This window comes from Carcharhinus amblyrhynchos, chromosome 23, assembly GCF_965287045.1.
Source record: "Carcharhinus amblyrhynchos chromosome 23, sCarAmb.v2.hapA, whole genome shotgun sequence".
Classification (NCBI taxonomy): Eukaryota; Metazoa; Chordata; class Chondrichthyes; order Carcharhiniformes; family Carcharhinidae; genus Carcharhinus; species Carcharhinus amblyrhynchos.
This window is the reverse complement of record NC_137346.1, coordinates 8,639,878-8,660,566: the sequence shown is the minus strand read 5'-3', so window position 1 is coordinate 8,660,566 and position 20,689 is coordinate 8,639,878. Positions and strand designations below refer to the sequence as shown.

Here is a 20,689-nt window from a genome sequence, read left to right as displayed (position 1 = left end):
TCATGGCTATTCCACCAAACCTGCACATCTTTGAAGTGTGGGATGAAACACACGCAGACACAGGTAGAACGTGCAAACTCCACACACACAGTGACCCAAGCCGGGAATCAAACCCGGTTCCCTGGCGCTGTGAGGCAGCAGTGCTAACCACTGTGCCACCGTGCTGCTCCAATCTAAGTCCCTTACTGTCATGAGGCACTTCATGGCTGCGTTATCAAACAGAACTTGACATCGGGCACTTAAGGATTGCTAACTAAAAGCTGATAGGTTTAAAGAGTAGAAGAGCAAGGTGGAGAGATGTAGGGAGGGAAATCCAGGGTTCAGAGCTTGGGAAGCTGAAGATTTGGACACCAGTGGTGGAGCAATGAAACGTGAAGGAGCAGAGAGACTTTATAGGGAGTGGGATATCTTGATCTTGGGTTTAGACATAGCTCGGTACAACATTGAGGGCCCAAGGGCCTTTACTGTGCTGTACTGTTTAATGTTCTATGAATGTTTTTAAGGCAGGGATAAATAAATTTTTGAACAGTAAAGGAATTAAAGGTTATGATGAGCAGGTGGATAAGCGGAGCCGAGTCTACAAAAAGATCAGCTGTGATCTTATTGAATGGCAGAGCAGGCTTGAGGGGCTAGGTGGCCTGTTCCTGCTCCTATTACTTATGTTCTTAAACCCATGACCACTCACATCTAGAAGGACAAGGGCAGCAGATACATGCGAACACCACCACCTGGAAGTTCCCCTCCAAGCCACTCACCGGCTTGGAAATATATCGCTGTTCCTTCGCAGTCGCTGGGTTAGCATTGTGGGTGTACCTACACGATGACTGCAGCAGTTCAAGGCAGTGGCTTATCACCATGTTCTGAGGGGCAATTAGGGATGACCAATACAGGCTGACCTGATGGGGGATTCAGCGATGGTAACGCCATTGAATGCCCATAGAAGCATAGAATCCCTACGGTGTAGGAGGAGGCCAATCAGCCCATCGATTCTGCACTGACTCTCCAAAAGAGCATCTTACCCAGGCCTAACCCGTGCATTTACCATGGTTAATCCACCAAACCTACACATTTTTGGACACTCAGGGGTAATTTAACACGGCCAAAATTCCTTCATGGGATGTGGGTGTCGCTGAGCAAGGCTGCGTCTCTTTTCTTCAGAAAAATGAAGGTTTGAAGAGTGGCCTCCGAGAGCTCTTTCTAATCACAAAAGGATTTTGTATTGTAGACACAGAGACACGTCCACTCACAGTTAAGAAGAAAAGTAAAGGCATAAACATAAAACAGGCTACAATAAATCCAACAGACTTAAATGATTACAGGTTCAAGCCCTACTTGCACTGATCTCTCAGCCTTGAGCACCCAGGCTGAGAGATCAGTACAGTTGTAAATCGTCAGACACGTTTAGGAGGCAGTTCCAGGTCCTCGACTGACTCACTTTGTCCTTGACTATTCTAGAGTGAGCAGGACATGTGAACACAAAGAAAAATCCTTCCATTGCAGAATGGTGGGAGAGAGTAAAAAGAGCAGCTTGTCTTTTGGCGTAAATTTGAAGACAAACATTGGTTAAGGAAACACGGGAAGAAAGGCAACGTGATTACCCACAAGAATCATTCCTGTCCTGGGGAACCACTGTGGCTTCAGCTGGTTCGAAAGCTCCGGTTCGCAGTACGTAGTCTGTGCTGAGTGCCATCGTATTGACCCAGTGTGCATGTCCCTGGAGGGTTCTACACATGACCCCCTGAAAATAGACCGGACAAACAGTTACCAAACTGTCCTCAGTATATTCCTCATGGAAACAAAAGGCCAAGACATTAATATACAATGCAGTACATTCACAAGGTCATCTGTGTAACCTAGAACATATTACGTACATGAACACAGTCTGTACACAAATCTTCTTCCTTACATCATTTCAACACACAACACTCTGATCCGCAACTGTTGACCCACAAATAGATGGAGCATTTTGAGAATGGTTTTTAATAACATTAAAGAACCCAGATTGTCGCCAATGAGAATGTATCTAAGGAAATTCATCTCGGAGTGAATGCACTCAGATCAAACTGACCTAAGCCAGGACGCTTTTGATAAGATAGGCACTGTAGCCATTTACAGGGTGCCCAAAGCTAGAGAACAAAAGTAGAAGATAGTAACCAAACAATGCAAAGAGGAACTGCTTTGTCCAGGTGGTACAGTGGTTAGTGCTGCTGCCTCACAGCACCAGGGACCTGGGTTCGATTCCCGGCTTGGGTCACTGTCTGTGTGGAGACTGCACGTTCTCCCCATGTCTGCATGGGTTTTCTCCCACAGACTGAAATACGCGCTGGTTAGGTGCATTGGCCGTGCTAAATTCTCCCTCAGTGTACCCGAACAGGCGCCGGAGTGTGGCGTATAGGGGATTTTCACAGTAACTTCATTGCATTGTTAATGTAAGCCTACTTGTGACACTAATAAATAAACTTTCAGCTTTAGAGGGCAGTGGCAATGTGGAACTTGCTGCCACAGGAAGTACCTGAGGCAAATACCATCTTTCTTCAGTCTCAATGGGATGTGGGGGTGTCTCTGGCTGGGCCTATTCCTAATTGTCCCTGAACTGAGTGGCTTGCTGCACCATTTCAGAGGACAGTTGGGAGTCAATCACATTGCTGCGGCTCTGGAATCACACGTAGGCCAGACCGGGTAAGGACGGCAGATTTCCTTCCCTGAGTAACATTCATTCACAGAGGGGTTTCTCGGTCAATCCATGATAGGTGTCACGGTTACCATTGATTGCAGGCTAGCTTTTCAGTTCCAGATTTACTAACTGGATTTAAATTCCACCAGCTGCTGTGGTGGGAATTAAAACTCATGAAATTCTGGGGCTCTGGATTACCAATCCAGTGACATTAGCACTGTGCCAAATCAACCCCTAATCGTTAATACATTTAAGGAGAAAGTAGAGAAAGACGTGAAGGGGGAAGGAATTAATTGGTTTGCTGATGGGGTGAGATGAAATAGGATGGGAGGAGGTTTGACTGCAGCATAAACACCATCATGGACCAGATGGGCTGAATGGCCTGTTTCTGTGCTGTAACTTCTATCTAATTCTATGTAAAAGCTGGCTGCCACACAGTAAGGTCCCAGGATTTCTGTATCCCTGCTCACTTCCCTTAACACGTTGACTCATACACATTAAAACGGCCATGGCTTTGAAAGTCTGATTCCGTCCCTTCCACAGGTTTACTGCCACTCCTTATTGCTGCACAGGTCATGCTGCGGGACCCCAATGCTTCCAGTTGAGAGCTTGTTCTCATGTCGAACCCTGGAAATTGTACAATTCACCAACAGCGGCCAGTAGGCTGCATAAACAACTGCACAGGGAGCACACATCAACCCCTCCGACCGCCTTAATCCTCTCTGCCCACTCCCCATCTTCCCAACAGCGATGAGACCGAATTACTGCCCACCCCCCCAACACACAAGACACGTGCGTGCGCGCACACACACGATGCACACGCACACACGACGCACGCGCACACACGACGCACGCGCACACACGACGCACGCGCACACACGACGCACGCGCACACACGACGCACGCGCACACACACGACGCGCACACACAGACACACTGACGAAGACATAGTCACACACATGCAGACAGATGGACGCAGACAGGTGTCCTATTGTTCAGAATTGCCGCTTTAAAAAGTAAACCCACTCACATCTTGGGCCCGCCACACTTTTATTGTCCGGTCCTGCGACGAGGAAAAGATGAGACCGTCACCACCCCATTTCACACAGGTCACTGACTGTGTGTGCCCGGTTAGGATCTTATCGCAACGTCCCAGCACCGTGTCCCATATCCGGACACTGCCGTCTTTCGATGCACTGGCCAGGTAACGGCACTGCGGATTTCTAAACATGTGGGAGACAAGAGATTAAAGAACCAAATTCCAGCCTGAGAAAAATAAACATTCCTTGCGTTGAACGAGAAAGAGAAAGTTCAGAGCTCTAGGCATTGGGCACACTGTGACTTTATCCCAATCTGAAGACCAATCCACTCTGACCATGGTGGCACAGTGGTTAGCACTGCTGCCTCCCAGCGCCAGGAACCCGGATTTGATTCCCAGCTTGAGCCACTGTCTGTGTGGAGTTTGCACATTCTCCCCATGTCTGCGTGGGTTTCCTTCGCATGCTCCAGTTTCCTCTCACAGTCCGAGACACGTGCTGGTTAGGTACACTGGCCATGCTAAATTCTCCCTCAGTGTACCCGAACAGTCACTGGAGCGTGGCAACCAAGGGATTTTCACAGTAACTCCATTGCAGTGTGAATGTAAGCCTACTTGTGGCATTAATAAATAAACCTTACTTTACTTTATATTCAATTCCCACCTCGGGTCACTGTCTGAGTGGAATTTGCACATTCTCCCCATGTCTGTGTGGGTTTCCTCCGGGTGTTCCAGTTTCCTCCCAGTCTAAAGATGTGTGGGTTAGAGGATTAGTGGGGTACATATGCAGAGTTATGGGGATAGAGCCTGGGTGGGATTCTCTGTCAGAGTCAGTGCAGGCCCGATGGGCCAAATGGCCTCCTTCTGCACTGTAGGGATTCTATGTTCTATATAATGAAGACATTCTCGGCAATGTATGATAATAATAGCATATAAGATGTGGAATAGGATTGAATCCCACTTTGAATGCTAACAAAAACCAGGCCATGAACACAGGTCAATGAAGCACTGATAGTTAAACCATCAATAACTCTCTCCAGAGAGTGCTCTGTATCCTCTATTAGTTCCCACCCATTTTCTGCTCCCACTCTATAATGCATTATCCATGATGCGCAACAGCAGATGGAAGGCAAGGAATCTTTTCCCAAAATCCCTGCTTCTCGGAAACAATTGTTGATGTCATATCAACTTCACTGTGAAGGGAAACGGAAAAGTTATGAATGGTCTTTGAGCACAAAGGGGAGGTGGTGTTAGGCTTCTCATCACCCCTGGAATATTTTAGTTTGATCTTGTATATTTTCTTCTGAAATTTTGATTTTTGTTAATTTTTTTTGCATTTACCCAACTAACCTTCTTAACCTACACAGCTTGGGACACCGAGTGGCAATTTACCATGGCCAATCCACCTAACCTACAATCTTTTGCAGGGATTGGAAGATGATACCCTCCCTCATTAGTTGAATTTATCAACTTTTGATTGATGTTAAGAGTATAAATAGGGGAGGGGCTGTCCACCGCATCCATTAGTTAATTCGCTTTGACCTTTTGTTTTATGGGGATGGCTGGGACACTGGGTTGAGGGGGAGGAGAGCCATGAGACTGAACAAGTCAATAAATACTCTCAATAAAGAAAAGCTCCATGCCTTGGCTTCAGCTTCATCGACCAGCTAGGCTCCTATTAACAGCTGTCACCCACTTTGGGGTGGCACGGCAGCACAGTGGTTAGCACTGCTGCCTCACAGCACCAGGGACCCGAGTTCAATTCCAGCCTTGGGTCACTATATGTGGGGTCTGCACGTTCTCCCCATGTCTGCGTGGGTTTGCTCTGGTTTCCTCGCACAGTCCAAAGATGTGCAGGTTAGCTGGATTAGTCATTCTAAATTTCCGTTTGGTGTCCCAGGATGTGTAGGTTAGGGGGATTGGCAGGTAAATGCATGGGCTTTTGGGGAAACGGTGAGTGGTGGGCCTGTGTTAAAAGGCCTGTGCTGATGGGCTGAATGGCCTCCTTCTGCACTGCCTGGATTCCATGGTCCACTCACAGTTTCAGTTGATCTCACTGTCACCTGAGTTAAAAGGGCTTTGAGCACAGGAGTCTGTGCTGCAGTTCCAATGCAGCACCAAGGGAGTGTCACTGAGTCTCAGTGCCTAACACTGTCTGCAGAAGATCCACTGGTCCCGCTGGCCACTCAAATTAAAACCCTTGTCAACAGGACATTTGGTTGCTGGCTGGGAGGTGTTACGAATTATTCACTCACAGATGCAGCGGTTCCCAGCAGAGATACGTAATCCACTTCGAGTGCCCAGTCAGTACCTTTCCCATTTGCTTGCCAGTGTTGGGATCCCACAGGAATATCTGAAATTAAACAGAGTGCAACTTTACCCAGAGACGAGAAGAAAAAAAGTCCACGCACTTGGCGACGCTTCCAAAACCGACCTGCCATAAATCTCTGCCCAGACTCCATCCGTGTATTCGGGCCAGACTCGACAAGTCAACACGCTTTCCTGAGACAAGCGAGGGGCTCGGGTGAAATGTAAAAGGTGGCGGCAATGTGTTAAAATACATAACGTTGCTTTTTCAATGTTCTTATCTTAACACTATTTTCTCCCCCTGCCATTGCTATGGAAATGGCAAACAGCAGTTTGAGAGTAAAATGGTTAATTAGTGACCAGAAAAAATATTGTCACACACTGACTGCTTGATAAATATTCAGCTTCTTCCCTGCTGCCATCTGAATGGACCTACCTTATATTAAACTGATCTTTCTCTACACCCCAGCTATGACTGTAACAGCACAATCTGCACCCTCTCCTTTCCTTTTCATAGAACTCCTACAGTGCAGAAGGAGGCCATTCAGCCCATCTGCACCAACAGAGCATCCCACACAGGCCCATCCAAACAACCCACATACTTACCCTGCTAATCCTCCGAACCAATACATCTTGGGACACTAAGAGTCAATTTAGCAACTGAACCTGCACATCTTTGGGCGGTGGGAGGAATCTGGAGCACTCACAGGGAACACACGCAGGAACGGGGAGAACTCCACAGTCACCGGAGGTCGGAATCGAAACTGGGTCCCTGGTGCTGTGAGGCAGCACTGCTAACCCACTGTGCCACCCCAAAACTACGTACGGTATGCTTTGGCTGTATAGCGCACAAGAAACAATATTTTTCCCCGTATCCCAATATATGTGACAATAATAAATCAAATCAAATATAGACAAAGCTTGAAGAGGAGTTTTTTTTTAATGGATTAAATACCTGACTATTTTTGCACCCAGAAGCCAGCTTCTTCCCATCTGGAGACCAGGATATGCTCAATACCCAGTGCCGGTGACCTAAGGAAAAGAAATGGCAACTTCTTTCAGACAGGTTAACCCCCGAGTCCTCTGCCAACTTTGATTTATTAACGAAAAACACACATTACTCAAATGGAAAATTATCTCATTCCTGCTAATTTGTTGAGGATTTTTTTTTTGGTTAGTTAATGGTTGCCAGGGTCCAATCTCATGTCACTTGCTGCTATAAACATCCCGCTCAATTAAAGTGAGACAGATAATCAGAGAGTACACACAGAAACGGAGGGAGTTAAGTGGAAGGTTAATTTGCAATTGCTCAGAGCAGACGGTGCAGACTTGAAATGAGGCTTTCCAAAGAGTGATGTGGATGGGATTCACTCTGTCCATCATTTTAAATAGGCTGACGCCCCCATTATAAAGCAGCGGAATTAGATACACATAACGAGTAGCAATGTTCAAAGAAGCCCAACTTAACATTATTACATCTTTTCATGGTTATTAATTGACGGCAGGACAGAGAGCCAAGCCAGCCATAGAATTTCTACAGTGCAGAAAGAGGCCATTCGCCCATCGAGTCTTTACCAACAACAATCAAACCCAGATCCTAACCCCGGAATCCCACATAATTGCCCTGCTAGTCCCCCTGACACTAAGGGAAAATTGAGCATGGCCAATCAACCTAACCTGCACATCTTTGGACTGTAGGAGGAAACTGGAGTAAACCCACGCAGACACGGGGAGAATGTGCAAACACAGCACCTGCAATTACCCCAGTCCAGAATTGAACCCGGGTCCCTGGTGCTGTGGGGCGGCAGTGCTAACCACTGTGCCATCTACCCAATGTGCCACTGTGTTGCCTGCCCACCGCGCCACCGGGCCACACAGTGGGTGGCAGTGTTGAATATTAAGAACTTGTATTTACAAAGCACCTTCCATGACCTCAGAATGTCCCAAAACGCTTTTAGAACACCAAGGCACTTTTATTTTAAGTATTGTGGCCGTTGCTTTGTAGGAAGCACAGCACTGAATTTGTGCACAGCAAGATCCCACACAAAAAAACCGACCAGAAAATATTTTAGAGTTTGTGTACAAAACTACCACTAGATTCGGGGAACCGTTCAAGGGTTACAATTCCCTTGTTGTTTGAGTGCTGGCGGAAGGATAAACATTGGCCAGAATACCGCCGATAACTCCCCCATTCTTCTTCGCAATAACTCTGTGGGATCCTCCATTTAACACCTGATCTGAAAGGCTGCGCTGGCAATGCAGCACGTCCCCAGTACTGCGCTCTGAGGTGCCGACCTGGATAATGCCTCAAGTCTCCAGCGTGGGTCTTAAACCCACAGCCTTCCGACTGACGCACTTGAGTCACACTTAACACAGCGCAGAGTGAATCGGACCAAAGATCACAGGGCGGCACAGTGGGTTAGCACTGCTGTCTCACAGCACCAGGGGGCCGGGTTCGATTCCCGGCCAAGTGTCTGTCTGTGTGGGGCTGGCACATTCTCTCTGCGTGGGTTTCCTCCGGGTGCTCCGGTTTCCCTCCCACACTCCAACGATGTGTGGGTTAGGTGGATTGGCTTGCTAAATTGCCCCTTCGTGTCAGGGAGATTAGCAGGGAAAAACGTGGGGTTACAGGGATAGGCCCTGTGTCGGATTGTGGTCGGTGCAGACTTGATGGGCTGAATGGCCTCCTTCTACACTGTAGGGATTCTATGATCACCATAAGGACTCTGCTTTTTCTGTTTTAAGCGGTGGGGGGGGGGGGGGTGGGGTAGTAAGTATTGTGACTCATTGCAGAGTCTGCACTGGGAGATGGGTCACTGTTTCCTCTGCATCGTACACGCCCAATACAGGCACAGGATGGCTTCACACCAAGTTCACCTTCTCTCCTCTGTGCCCACAGTCCCAACTGGAGGAACAGCACCACCTGCTGCCTGTGGCATGGCATCTTTCTACCTCCTCTCACCAGCTGAAGGCAAAGCATTAAGGATTTTTATTATTAAAAAAGAACTTATATTTGCATCGCAATGTTCACAGCCCCAGGACTATAAACCCACAACCTTCTGACTCAGAGGCCACGGTGCTAGCTACCCACTGAGTCACAACTCAAAGTTTGAAGTTTTTAAAATTTATTAGTCACAAGTAAGGCTTACACTAACACTGCAATGCAAGTTACTGTGAAAATCCCCCAGTCGCCACACTCCGACGCCCGTTCGGGTACACTAGGGAGAATTTAGCACAGACAGTGCACCTAACCAGCACATCTTTCGGGCTGTGGGAGGAAACCAGAGCACCCGGAGGAAACCCGCGCAGGCACGGGGAGAATGTGCAGACCCTGCACAGTCACCCAAGCTGGGAATCGAACCCGGGTCCCTGGTGCTGTGAGGCAGCAGTGCTACCACTGTGCCACCGCGCCTCACATGAAGTTATGGGGAATGATTAAGATTGTAGGGGGTATGTGTTTGTGGAAGGTTCAAAAAGGCAAAATCAAAATGTGCAGGTTAACATACAAAGTTAGCAGCAAAACAATAAACATTGTCATGGCCAAACATACGAAGGAAGGCTCTGAAAACTAACTGAATAAAAGGGTCCAGGAGGTCATTAGTTAGGAGGCCATAGAAAGGAGAGAGAGCGAGACGTGAATCCAGAACCTTCTGATACAGGTGTGCCAACAACTGACCCAGGCTGGCAAATTAATTCAATGTCCTTCAGTCTCACCACCACCCTCCCCCAAAGGAGACCATTCAGCCCATCAAGCCTGCACCCATAACAATCCCACTCAAGACCTATCCCCGCAATCCCACTTATTTGGTTTGCTAATCCCCCGACACTCAGGGGCAATTTAGCCCAGCCAATGCAGCTAACCAACACGTCTTTTCAGACTGTGGGAGGAAATCGGAGCACCCGGAGGAAACCCATGCAGACACGGGGAGAACATGAAGTCTCCATACAATCACCCAAGCCAGGCATCGAACCTGGATCTCTGGCACAGTGAGGCAGCTATGCTAACCATTGTGCTGCCACGATTTAAAAGTATTTTTTTATATTCATTTGTGGGAAATCGGCGTCGCTGGCTGGGCCAGTATTTATTGCCCATCCCTAGTTGCCCCTTGAGAAGGTGGTGGTGAGCTGCCTTCTTGAATCACTGCAGTCCGTGTGCTGTGGGTTGACCCACAGTGCAGTTAGAGAGGGAATTCCAGGAATTTGACCCAGCGACTGTGAAGGAACAGTGATATATTTCCAAGTCAGGATGGTGAGTGGCTTGGAGGTAAAGACAAGGTCGGAGAGAGGGCCAGTCACCTTCCCGGGAAATGCATCAGGATCCTAAAGCAGGAAGCGAATGGGATTGGTGGCAGGAGGAAGGATAATATTGAAACGTTCAAAGCGAACTTGCCTTTAGCTGTAAAGTGAGGGGTTTCCGTCGACAGATCCCAGAACCGTACCGTGGTGTCTCCTGATCCACTTGCGAGATACCTTTAACAGCAGAGTTACTGGGTCAATACTGCACACAGTAGACATGAGCTCAGGACGGAGTTTACTCATCGACAGACTGTGCGGGACCCCAGCAGGACAAGGTTAGGAGCAGCCCGCTGGCTTTTCCCGCCACATCCTTTGACACAGATTAAAAAAACCAAGGAAACAGATTCCACATTATCCCACTGGCCCTGCACGAGCCCTGGCCACCAGCAAGCTCAGTCCCTGACACAGCGGGATGCCCTTTTTAAAGGAAACAACACCGCCCACCAGGGAACCACCCCTCCCCTTCGCCACGGGCCAGAATCAGAGGGCAATGCCAGGGTAAGGCCGAGGCGTGATCCTCCACCACCTTCCCTCCCAACCCCAGGGGGCAGTGTCAGGGTAAAGTTTAAAGTTTATTTATTAGTGTCACAAATTGGCTCACATTAACACTGCAATGAAGATACTGTGAAAATCCCCTAGTCGCCACACTCCGGCGCCTGCTCGGGTACACTGAGGGAGCATTTAGCACGGCTATTCCACCCTAACCAGCACGTCTTTGGACTGTGGGAGGAAACCGGAGCACCCAGACCATGGCCTGGGTCACTGGAGTTTGCACGTTCTCCCCATGTCTGCACGGGTTTCCTCCAGGTGCTCTGGTTTCCTCCCACTGTCCAGAGACCTGCTGTTAGGTGAATTGACCACGCTAAATTACCTTGTGGGTTTCTACGCAGAAAGAAGTCTCACAACACCAGGTTAAAGTCCAACCAGTTTATTTGATAGTAAACCCACAAGCTTTCGGAAACACTGTTCCTTTGTCAGGTGTTCTGATCAGAACTTTCCACACATCTGACGAAGGAACACCGTTTCTGAAAGCTCGTGGGTTTACTATCAAATAAACTGATTGGACTTTAACCTGGTGCTGTGAGACTTCTTACGATCTTTACCCCAGTCCAATGTCAACATCTGTACATCATACCTACACAGGACCAGCATTAGGTTTGGATGACTGCCCAGGTGTCTCAATTCCCCTCCTCAGCACAACAAAATAATAACACCCCCACCCCCCCCGCCGAGATTTTGACAAGGTAAGAAAGTGCGACATATTATTACAGCATTGTTCCTCTCCGCCTTTGAACAGGGGGAGGTTGTTTAAAAATGACAGCACTTACATTTCTGAAATGCCCTTCACCACCACTAGATGTCGCCAAATGCTTCACAGCCAATGGAGCACCTTCAGAGTGTCGCCATGGTTGTGACATCGGAAGTGCAGCAGCCAATGAGAGCACAGCAAGTTCCCACAAAGAGCCACAAGATGATCAATCTTCGTGACGTTGGGGTTGAGGGACAGGCGGAGGCCTGGGCTGTGAGGAAAATCTCCCAACTCTTTGTAGAATTCCTACAGTGCAGGAGGAGGACATTCGGCCCATCGAGCCAGCACAGGTAACAATCCCACCCTAATCCCCACGATGTCATGAATTTACCCTGCTAAAGAGGCAATTCAGCACGGCCAACCAACCTAACCCCCACGTCTCTGGAGTGTGGGAGGAAACCGGAGCACCTGGAGGAAGCCCATGCAGGGACGGGGAGAATGTGCAGACTCTGCACAGACAGTTACCCAAGGCCAGAATTGAACCTGAGTCCCTGGCGCTGTGAGGCAGCAGTGCTAACCACTGTGCCGCCCCACTTGTTTGAAATAATGCCAGGGGATCTTTTGCATCCACTTGGGTCGGTGCACAATGTCCTGGTTTCTCGTCAACCCAACCGAAACACTGCATTCAACAGTGCAGCACTCCCTCAGTATTGCACTGCAGCGTCAGGCTTGATTTTGGTGTGCTTAAGTCCTGCAGTGAGGCTTGACCCAGGAACCCTGTGACTCTGAACTGAGCCTAAACCGGCATCAAAGGGAGAGACTGGAATAACCTTTCAGGAATTTATTTTTCTTTGAGAGACTTGCCTTCCAGTAGGGCTGAAGGCCACAGAAATGACAGCCTCCGTGTGCCCTTCCAATGAGCTGGTACACCGTGTCACAGCCCGCACTCGAAACACTGCCTGCGGCTGATAAATAATGTCAATCACATTTTCCGTTTCCACCTCCTGCTCCTCCAGCGTCTTCTCCAGTGAGGTGACAATTTCCGTCTCGTTCACGTAGAAGGCCAAAGGCAGGGGGTCATCCTGAAAACATCAGACCAGAAATAAGGATGATAACAGGGTGACCAAATAGGAACATAGAAAAACTGCAGCACAAACAGGCCCTTCGGCCCACAAGTTGCGTCGATCATATCCCTACCGACTAGGCTTACCTATAACCCTCAATCCTATTAAGTCACAAGGAGGGAGGGAATAGAGAGAGACAGTCTGAGTGAGGGCAGAAGGATTTTTATTTTGATAGGTTAGGACATCATGATCAGCACAGGCTTGGAAGGACAAAGGGCCTTTTCCTGTGCTGTACTTTCCTTTGTTCTAAACCTAAGGCTGCATTTATGTAGCACCTCTCAGGGCATTTCAAAGTGCTTTGTAGGTAATTAAGTACGTTTGTGGTCACGATTGCATGATAGGAAACCTGGCAGTTAATTTGCGGGCAGCCAGATCCCACAAGCAAGAATGTAACTACGACTAAATATTCTATTTTTAGTGATTGCTGGATAAATATTAGCCAAAACACCAGGGATAAATCCCCTGCTGTTGTTCAAACTAATGCAATGCTTCACATGAAACTAATGAGAGGAGCTGAACAGTGGTTAGCACTGCTGCCTCACAGCGCTTAGGGACCCAGGATCGATTCCCGGCTTGGGTCACTGACTGTGTGGAGTCTGCACATTCTCCTTGTGTCTGCGTGGGTTTCCTCCAGGTACTCTGGTTTTCTCCGAAAGTCATGCTGGTTAGGTGCTTTGGCCGTGCTAAATTCTCCCTCAGTGTACCCGAACAAGCACCGGAGTGTGGCCACTTGGGGATTTTCACAGTAGCTTCATTGCAGTGTTAATATAACCGTTACTTGTGACTAATAAATAAACTATAAAAAAAAAGAGCGAGCTTTGGTTTAATGCCTCATGTGAAAGACTTCCTCAGCACTGCACTGGAACAGAGGTCTTAGAGGCAGCTGTTGGCCATTCAGCCCATCAACTCTGCTACACCATTCAATAAGATCTTGGCTGAAGGGGTTGTGGTCTCTCCTCCCATAACCCTTCACCCTCTTGTCCATCAAAAATCTTTCTAGCACAGCCTTGAATAAATTCAATGACCCAGCCTCCATCGCACTCTGAGGAAAAGAATTCCCAACACTCTGCCCGAGAGAAAAAATTCTCCTTGTCTCCATCTTAAAAGGTAGACCTCTTAGTGTCCCCTGGTACTGGTCTTTTCCGCCAGTGCAAACACCCTCCCAGCTTCCACCCTGTTAAGTCCCCTCAGGATCTTGTACATTTCAATAAGATCACCTCTCATTCTTCTAAACTCCAATGGTACAAACCCAACCTCTTCATCCTTCTTTCTAAGAAAATCCCTTCATCCCAGGAATGAGTCAAGTGGACAGCACCTTCTAACACAATTATTTCAAATAAGGAGACCAGAACTGTACACAGTTCAGGGGTGCCTGCCTAGATTTTCTGCTCAAATCTCTGGGGTGAGCTTGAACCCGCAACGCCTGACTCTGAGGCAGGAATGCTACCCACTGAGGTAGAGCGGGAACCATCGTCTCAGGATGGTGGGACTCGAGGTGGTGGCTGTGGCTGAGGCTGACTGCACAGTGGGCCCTTCACGGGGACTGTGCAACCTTGGGGAAGGGCTGAGAGGAGGCCAGACATCTTCGTACTGAGTTAAACCCAGAAGGAAAACTGTGTCAGCCTTAGGAAAGGGTTTGGAATCATGGATACCATAGAATCCCTACAGTGCAGAAGGAGGCCATTCAGCCCACCGAGTCCACACTGACAACAATCAGTGTCAGTGTGAGGGGACCAGGACAGACGTTCTGTCACTCGCTCGTTTCCTCCTCTATGAAAGGTATGCTTTGTCTGTATAGCGCGCAAGAAATAACAGTTTTCGCTGTATACTAACGCACGTGACAATAACAATAAATCAAACCAAATTAAATCAAATCAAAAAGTATTTCGGAGAACTGGAACCCCAGGGGGAGGAGGAGGTATCAGAAAGCCAGCAAGTCTCATGGGTCAGTGGGGTAGTCGCCACCTCCGCCTGGGTCAGAAGCCCTGGGTTCAAGTCCCACTCTGGGACTCCTCCGTGTACCATGTCCCCAGAAGGTGTTGGTGACCCTGGGCTTCCATTGCATTGCTCCATGATTATGGAAGATTAGAAAGTTAAACAGATCATTCTAAACATAGAAACACAGGAGATAGGAGCAGTTGGAGGCCATTTGGCCTTCACGCCTGCTCAGCTATTCATCACGATTATGGCTGATTGTCCAATTCAATAGCCTAATCTTTTCTCCCCATAACCTTTGATCCCATTCGCCCCAAATGCTCTATCCAGCCGCCTCTTGTATACAATGTTTTGGCATCAACGACTTCCTGTGGTAATGAATTCCACAAGCTCACCACTCTTTGGGTGAAAAAAAAGTCTCCTCATCTCTATCCTAAAAGGTCTACCTCAAATCCTCATTTGGTGATCCCTGGTTCTGAACACACCCACCGTCAGGAACATCCTTCCTGTATCTACCCTGTCTAACGTGGAGAGTGAAAGCAGAGGGGGCTACGGAGCAGCTTCAGAAGCAAATGGATTCCAGGTCCTCGTGTGCTCTTCTAGAAAGCAAGGTGAAAGGCAGGACTTGACTCTGATCTTTACACTTTATAGGCATTTATTTACAGAGATACACATTACAAACATGCGTCTCCTTAACCCAACAAGCACAGTTTCAGTTTGCCCCCATATATAAGAACACAAATGAATCCCCAATTAAAGTACCATCAAAACACAACTAAGGGCGGCACGGTGACACAGTGTTTAGCACGGCTGCCAGAGATCCGGGTTCAATTCCGGCCTCGGGTCACCGTCTGTGTGGAGTTTGCACCTTCCTCCTGTGTCTGCGTGGGTCTCCTCCGGGTGCTCTGGTTTCCTCCCAGGGCCCAAAGATGTGTGGGTTAGATGGATTGGCCATGGTAAGTTGTCCCTTAGTGTCCCAAGATTTGTAGGTTAGTCATGGTAAATTTATAGGGTTGCAGGAATAGGGCGGGGGAGAGGGCCAAGGTAAAATCCTCTTTCAGAGAGTCAATGCAGACTCATTTGGCCAAATGGCCTCCTTCTTCACTGTAGCAATTCTAATGAATTAAACACTCAATTAAGAAACATAGAATCCCTATAATACGGAAGTGCATCTTATCATGGCTACACATCTTTGGACCTGAAGGGGCAATTTAGTATGGCCAAGCCACCTAACAATCATAGAATCCTTACAATGCTGAAGGAAGCCATTGGGCCCATCAAGCCTGCACTGACAACAATCCCACCCAGGCCCTATCACCATAACCCCATATATTTACCCTGCTAGTCACCCTGACACTAAGGAGCAATTTAACATGGCCAATCAACCTAACCTACACATCTCTGGAATTACTGTACAACTTTGGTTCCAGATGGCTGAAGGTGCAGCCACCAATGGTGATATGATGAACGGGGAGATGTATAAAGTGCCACGGTACCCTGTGTGTGACTGCATCAAAATATGAGATGGTTTTACCTTGGGCAACAGGACGTTGCACACAAGCTGCAACTTGTCGGGTGTAATGTCAATTGGCACATCAAAAGGTGTGCCCAATATTTCGCCGCCCTCATCCTTGAACTGTATCAGCAGCCGCTTGCTGTCCTCCTTCATCGCTGGATGCTGCATAAGAGCTGGAAAAGAGAGCGGGAGAGAGGCTGATACAATATCCAAACTCCTGAAATTATTTCCAAAACAACTGCAATATTTCCAAATACTATTTGGAAATTTCTAAAAACACAAATAAACACGCTCCAAAACGGGAAAGTTAATATCCGGCAGGCAGAGTTTTGCTTTGTTGTCATGAATAAAGCAATCTGCTTACCCGATTCTTCCCAATAATCCCTCATCTACATCGATTATTAATAACAAGCCATGAGAATACACACAATGCCTGCTCAATATGTTGTATTTACAATCTCTGCTTACATCGCCAATCAACACTGAAACTCCCGATGTAAGTATTTAGAATGGAACTCCTATATGTGAAAATAAGAAACTGAACTGGACTCGCCGTATAAATACTGCGTTACAAGAACACATCAAAGCTAGTAACTCAGGTCCTGATAAAGTCTGTCCACCATCTACAAGACACAAGTCAGGAGTGTGATGGAATGCTGTCCATTTACCTGGATGGGAGGAGCTCCAACAACATGACAGCTACCAACTTTCACCAACTTTTACACGTGCACCATAGAAAGCATTCTTTCTGGTTGTATCACAGCTTGGTACGGCTCCTGCTTTGCCCAAGACCGCAAGAAACTACAAAATGTCGTGAATGTAGCCCAATGCATCACACAAACCAGCCTCCCATCCACTGACTCTGTCTACACTTTCCGCTGCCTCGGCAAAGTAGCCAGCATAATTAAGGACCCCGTGTACCCCGGACATTCTCCCTTCCACTTTCTTCCTTCGGGAAAAAGATATAAAAGTCTGAGATCACGTACCAACCGATTCAAGCACAGCTTCTTCCCTACTATTGTCAGACTTTTGAATGGCTTTACCTTGCATTAAGTTGATCTTTCTCTACACCCTAGCTACGACTGCAACACTAAACAATATTTTTCACTATATGTTAATATATATAACAATAATAAATCAAATCAAATCAAACTAAGATGCCTGACACCATCCAGGACAAAGCAGCCCGCTGGATTGCCATCTCTTCCACAAACATTCAATCCGGCCACCACCGATAAACAGTGGCAGCAGTGTGTACCATCTACAAGATGTAACTGCAGGCTCCCCACCAGGCCACTCACCATTCTTAGTTGGAAAGATTTCACTGTCTCGGGGGTCTATATTTTGGAATTTCCTCCCTAACAGCACAGTGGGTGTACCCACACCTCAGGATCAGCTGTTCAGGAGGGCAGCTTACCGCCACCTTTCTCTGTGGAAAATAATATTCACCAAAACACTTTTTTCTCCCCAAGGGGAGGTTGTTCGGAATGAGTTAACAGACTTTCCGATTAAGCCCTAATTTGATGTCAATTATTCAATAGAAGTCACTGATATATAAATGGGCCATAGGTGGCACTGGGTGTTGGCGGAGAATGGTGTGTGGAGTTGGATCAGCACAGTCACAATGAACCCAAGGAGAAAATCAACAGGGAAAAAAACCCCAAGGACTAATATTTATAGCACTATTAAATAGAGAGACACTGTGTCATCCACTGACTGCACCCCCACGCCATCCCTCCCCCGCTAATCAGTGGGTATCAACTCTTGTCAGAAGGTTGTAGGTTCAAGATCCGCCCCAGAGCCTTGGGCACAGAATCTCAGTGCAGTATTTCAACTTTCAGCCAAGATATTAAACCAATGCCTGGTCTACTTCCTTAGGTAAAGGACCTAGCTGCTGAAGGATAACAGGGACTTCTCCCCGACGTTCTGGCCAATACTTGTCCCTCAACCAACATCTCTTAGAAAGAGTATCTGGTCACTCATTGCAATCTGTGGAATCTTGCTGTGCGTAGACTGCCTGACATATTTCCCACATTATAACGGTGACTACTGTCATCACGTCAATGAATTTCAAAGCCTATGTGATGCCTTGGCAAAGCAGCCGGCATAATTAAGGACCCCACGCACCCCAGACATTCTCTCTCCCACTTTCCTCCTTCGAGAAAAAGATACAGGAGTCTGAGATCACGTACCAACTGACTCAAGAACAGCTTCTTCCCTGCTGCCGCCAGACTTCTGAATGGACCTACTTTGTATTAAGTTGATCTTTCTCTGCACCCTAGTTATAACTGTAATACTACATTCTCCACTGTCTCATTTCCTTCTCTATGAACGGTATGTTATGTCTGTATAGGGTGCAAGAAACAATACTTTTCACCGTATGTTAGTACTTTGGCAATAATAAATCAAACCAAAATCCCACCTACCAGCACTAGGCCCATAGCCTTGAACGTTCTGATGTACCAAGTGCTCATCCATTAAAGGATATGGGGCAACCCGCCTCTATCACCGTCCCAGGCAGCACATTCCTGATCGTCACCACCCTCTGGGGGAGAAGGTTTTCCCCTGAACCTCCTGCAGATGGACATTTCTGTGCTTTCTTTTACTGATTCATTCATGGAGTGATAGTCATCACTGGCATTTTATTGCCTTTCTCTAACTGCCCTCAAGAAGATGGTGGTGAGCTGCCTTTTTGGGCTGTTGCAGTCCCTGGGGTTTAGATGCACCCACCATGCTGTTCGGAAAGGAGTTCCAGGATTTTGATCCAGCAACGGCAAAGGAACGGCTGACATATTTCCACGTCACCAGGCCAAAATCCTGCAACACCCTCCCGACAGCATAATGGGTGCAGCTACACCAGGTGGACTGCAGAGGTTCAAGAGGGCAGTTCACCACCAGCTTCTCCAGGATAATTAGAAATGGCCAACGAACGTTGGTCTAGCCAGCAACACCTACACCCTGTCCGAGGGCAACATTGGTTAGCACTGCTGCCTCGTTGCACCAGGAACCAAGGTTTAATTCCCAGCTTGGGTCACTGTCTGTGCGGAGATTGCATGTCCTCCCCGTGTCTGCGTGGGATTCCTCCCACAGTCCGAAAGACGTGCTGGTTAGGGTGCTTTGGCCGTGCTAAATTCTCCCTCAGTGTACCCCAACAGGCGCCAGTGTGTGGCAACTTGGGGAATTTCACAGTTACTCCATTGCAGTGTTAATGTAAACCTTACTTGACAATAATAAATAAACTTTAAACCATGACCTCCACCATCTCCAGGACAATTAGTAATGGGCAATAAATGTTGATTTCGCCACCAATGCCTACATCCCATGAAATTTTTTTTTTAAATACCTGAAGGGGAGTGGGGGGGGGGGGGGGGGGGACAATTGAATTTGCATCCCTTGTGTACCATCATCATCAGAAGAGTTTTTAAAGTTTATTTATTAGTGTCACAAGTAGGCTTATATTAATACTGCAATGAAGTTACTGTGAAAATCCCCTAGTCGCCACACTCTGGTGCCTGTTCAGGTACACCGAGGGAGAATTTAGCATGGTCAATGGACCCTAACCAGCACTTCTTTCCGAGTGCGGGAGAAAACCGGCGCAACCAAAGGAAACCCACGCAGGGACAGGGAGAACATGCAGATTCTGCACAGACACTCTCGTTTCCTTCTCTATGAATAGTACGCTTTGTCTGTATAACGCACAAGAAACAACACTTTCCACTGTAATGATAACACACGTGACAATAATGAATCAAATCCACATCAAACGAGTGACCCAGTCGAACCCGGGTCCCTGGTGCTGCGGGGCAGCGGTGCTAACCACTGGGCCACTGTAGCCAGAGATGCCTCTATCCCATGAAATTAATTTTATAAAAATGTCTGAAGGGTGGGGCGTGGGGGCAATTGCAATCTTGCATCTCCCTTGTGTACCCTCAGAAGGGGGAGGATTGAGGGGGGGGGTTTGAAGGAAGGGTAGGCAGCAATACTGGGACTGGTGTGGGGATGGGAATTGTTACTGTATCAGAATGTGGCAACAGTAACAATTCAGATTGTTACAGTCACAGCGTTCCAAAGCCAGGACCATGTCCGAGTCCACAGGAAGGGCTCTGACACACAGGCACTGAGGAGACTTTTTACAACACTGCCAGCATTAAAGGTGATATTTCTTCCTCCCCAGCCCCTTGCTCACTAACCCGGGAATCCGGCAGCCGCGGGGATCTGGGGCTTGGAAGCTCTCGCCGTCCCCAACAGCACGAATTGCTCTTTAAACTTCAGCAGCAGCAGCAGCACATGGACTAACTGTGCCTCCCCCTCCACACCGAGCTGACAGGGGCAGAAAGAGTCTCCCCCCCAACCCTCAGCCCTCCAGCAGAATGCACCCACAGCGCCCCCAATGCCTGGGAGGACCAAACAGCAGGAAGAGGCTTTCAATTACATTCCAGCACTTACTCTTTAAAAAAAACATTCTTTAACAAAAACATTCTTTAACATCCCCTGCAAGAGCCAAAAAATGATTTTCTTGAGGCAAAGTCTCTTAATAATGTTTGTTTTGTTC

The 20,689-nt window shown here is 47.8% G+C and overlaps 1 protein-coding gene across 1 annotated transcript in view; it reads right to left on the bottom strand.

Annotated features, from left to right (window-relative positions):
• The window catches only part of nle1 (notchless homolog 1 (Drosophila)), a 33,927-nt gene extending 13,482 nt beyond the window's left edge, over positions 1–20,445 (bottom strand). Inside the window, exons 1-8 of the mRNA XM_080210407.1 lie at positions 20,328–20,445; positions 16,156–16,310; positions 12,427–12,644; positions 10,408–10,487; positions 6,973–7,049; positions 5,966–6,063; positions 3,705–3,897; positions 1,603–1,738 (exon numbers count right to left, since the gene is read on the bottom strand). Of these exons, the coding sequence (XP_080066533.1) occupies positions 1,603–1,738; positions 3,705–3,897; positions 5,966–6,063; positions 6,973–7,049; positions 10,408–10,487; positions 12,427–12,644; positions 16,156–16,305 (952 nt within the window). The 5' untranslated portion in view covers positions 16,306–16,310; positions 20,328–20,445. The remainder of the gene's footprint in view (positions 1–1,602; positions 1,739–3,704; positions 3,898–5,965; positions 6,064–6,972; positions 7,050–10,407; positions 10,488–12,426; positions 12,645–16,155; positions 16,311–20,327) is intronic.
• Between the last annotated feature and the right edge of the window lie 244 nt (positions 20,446–20,689).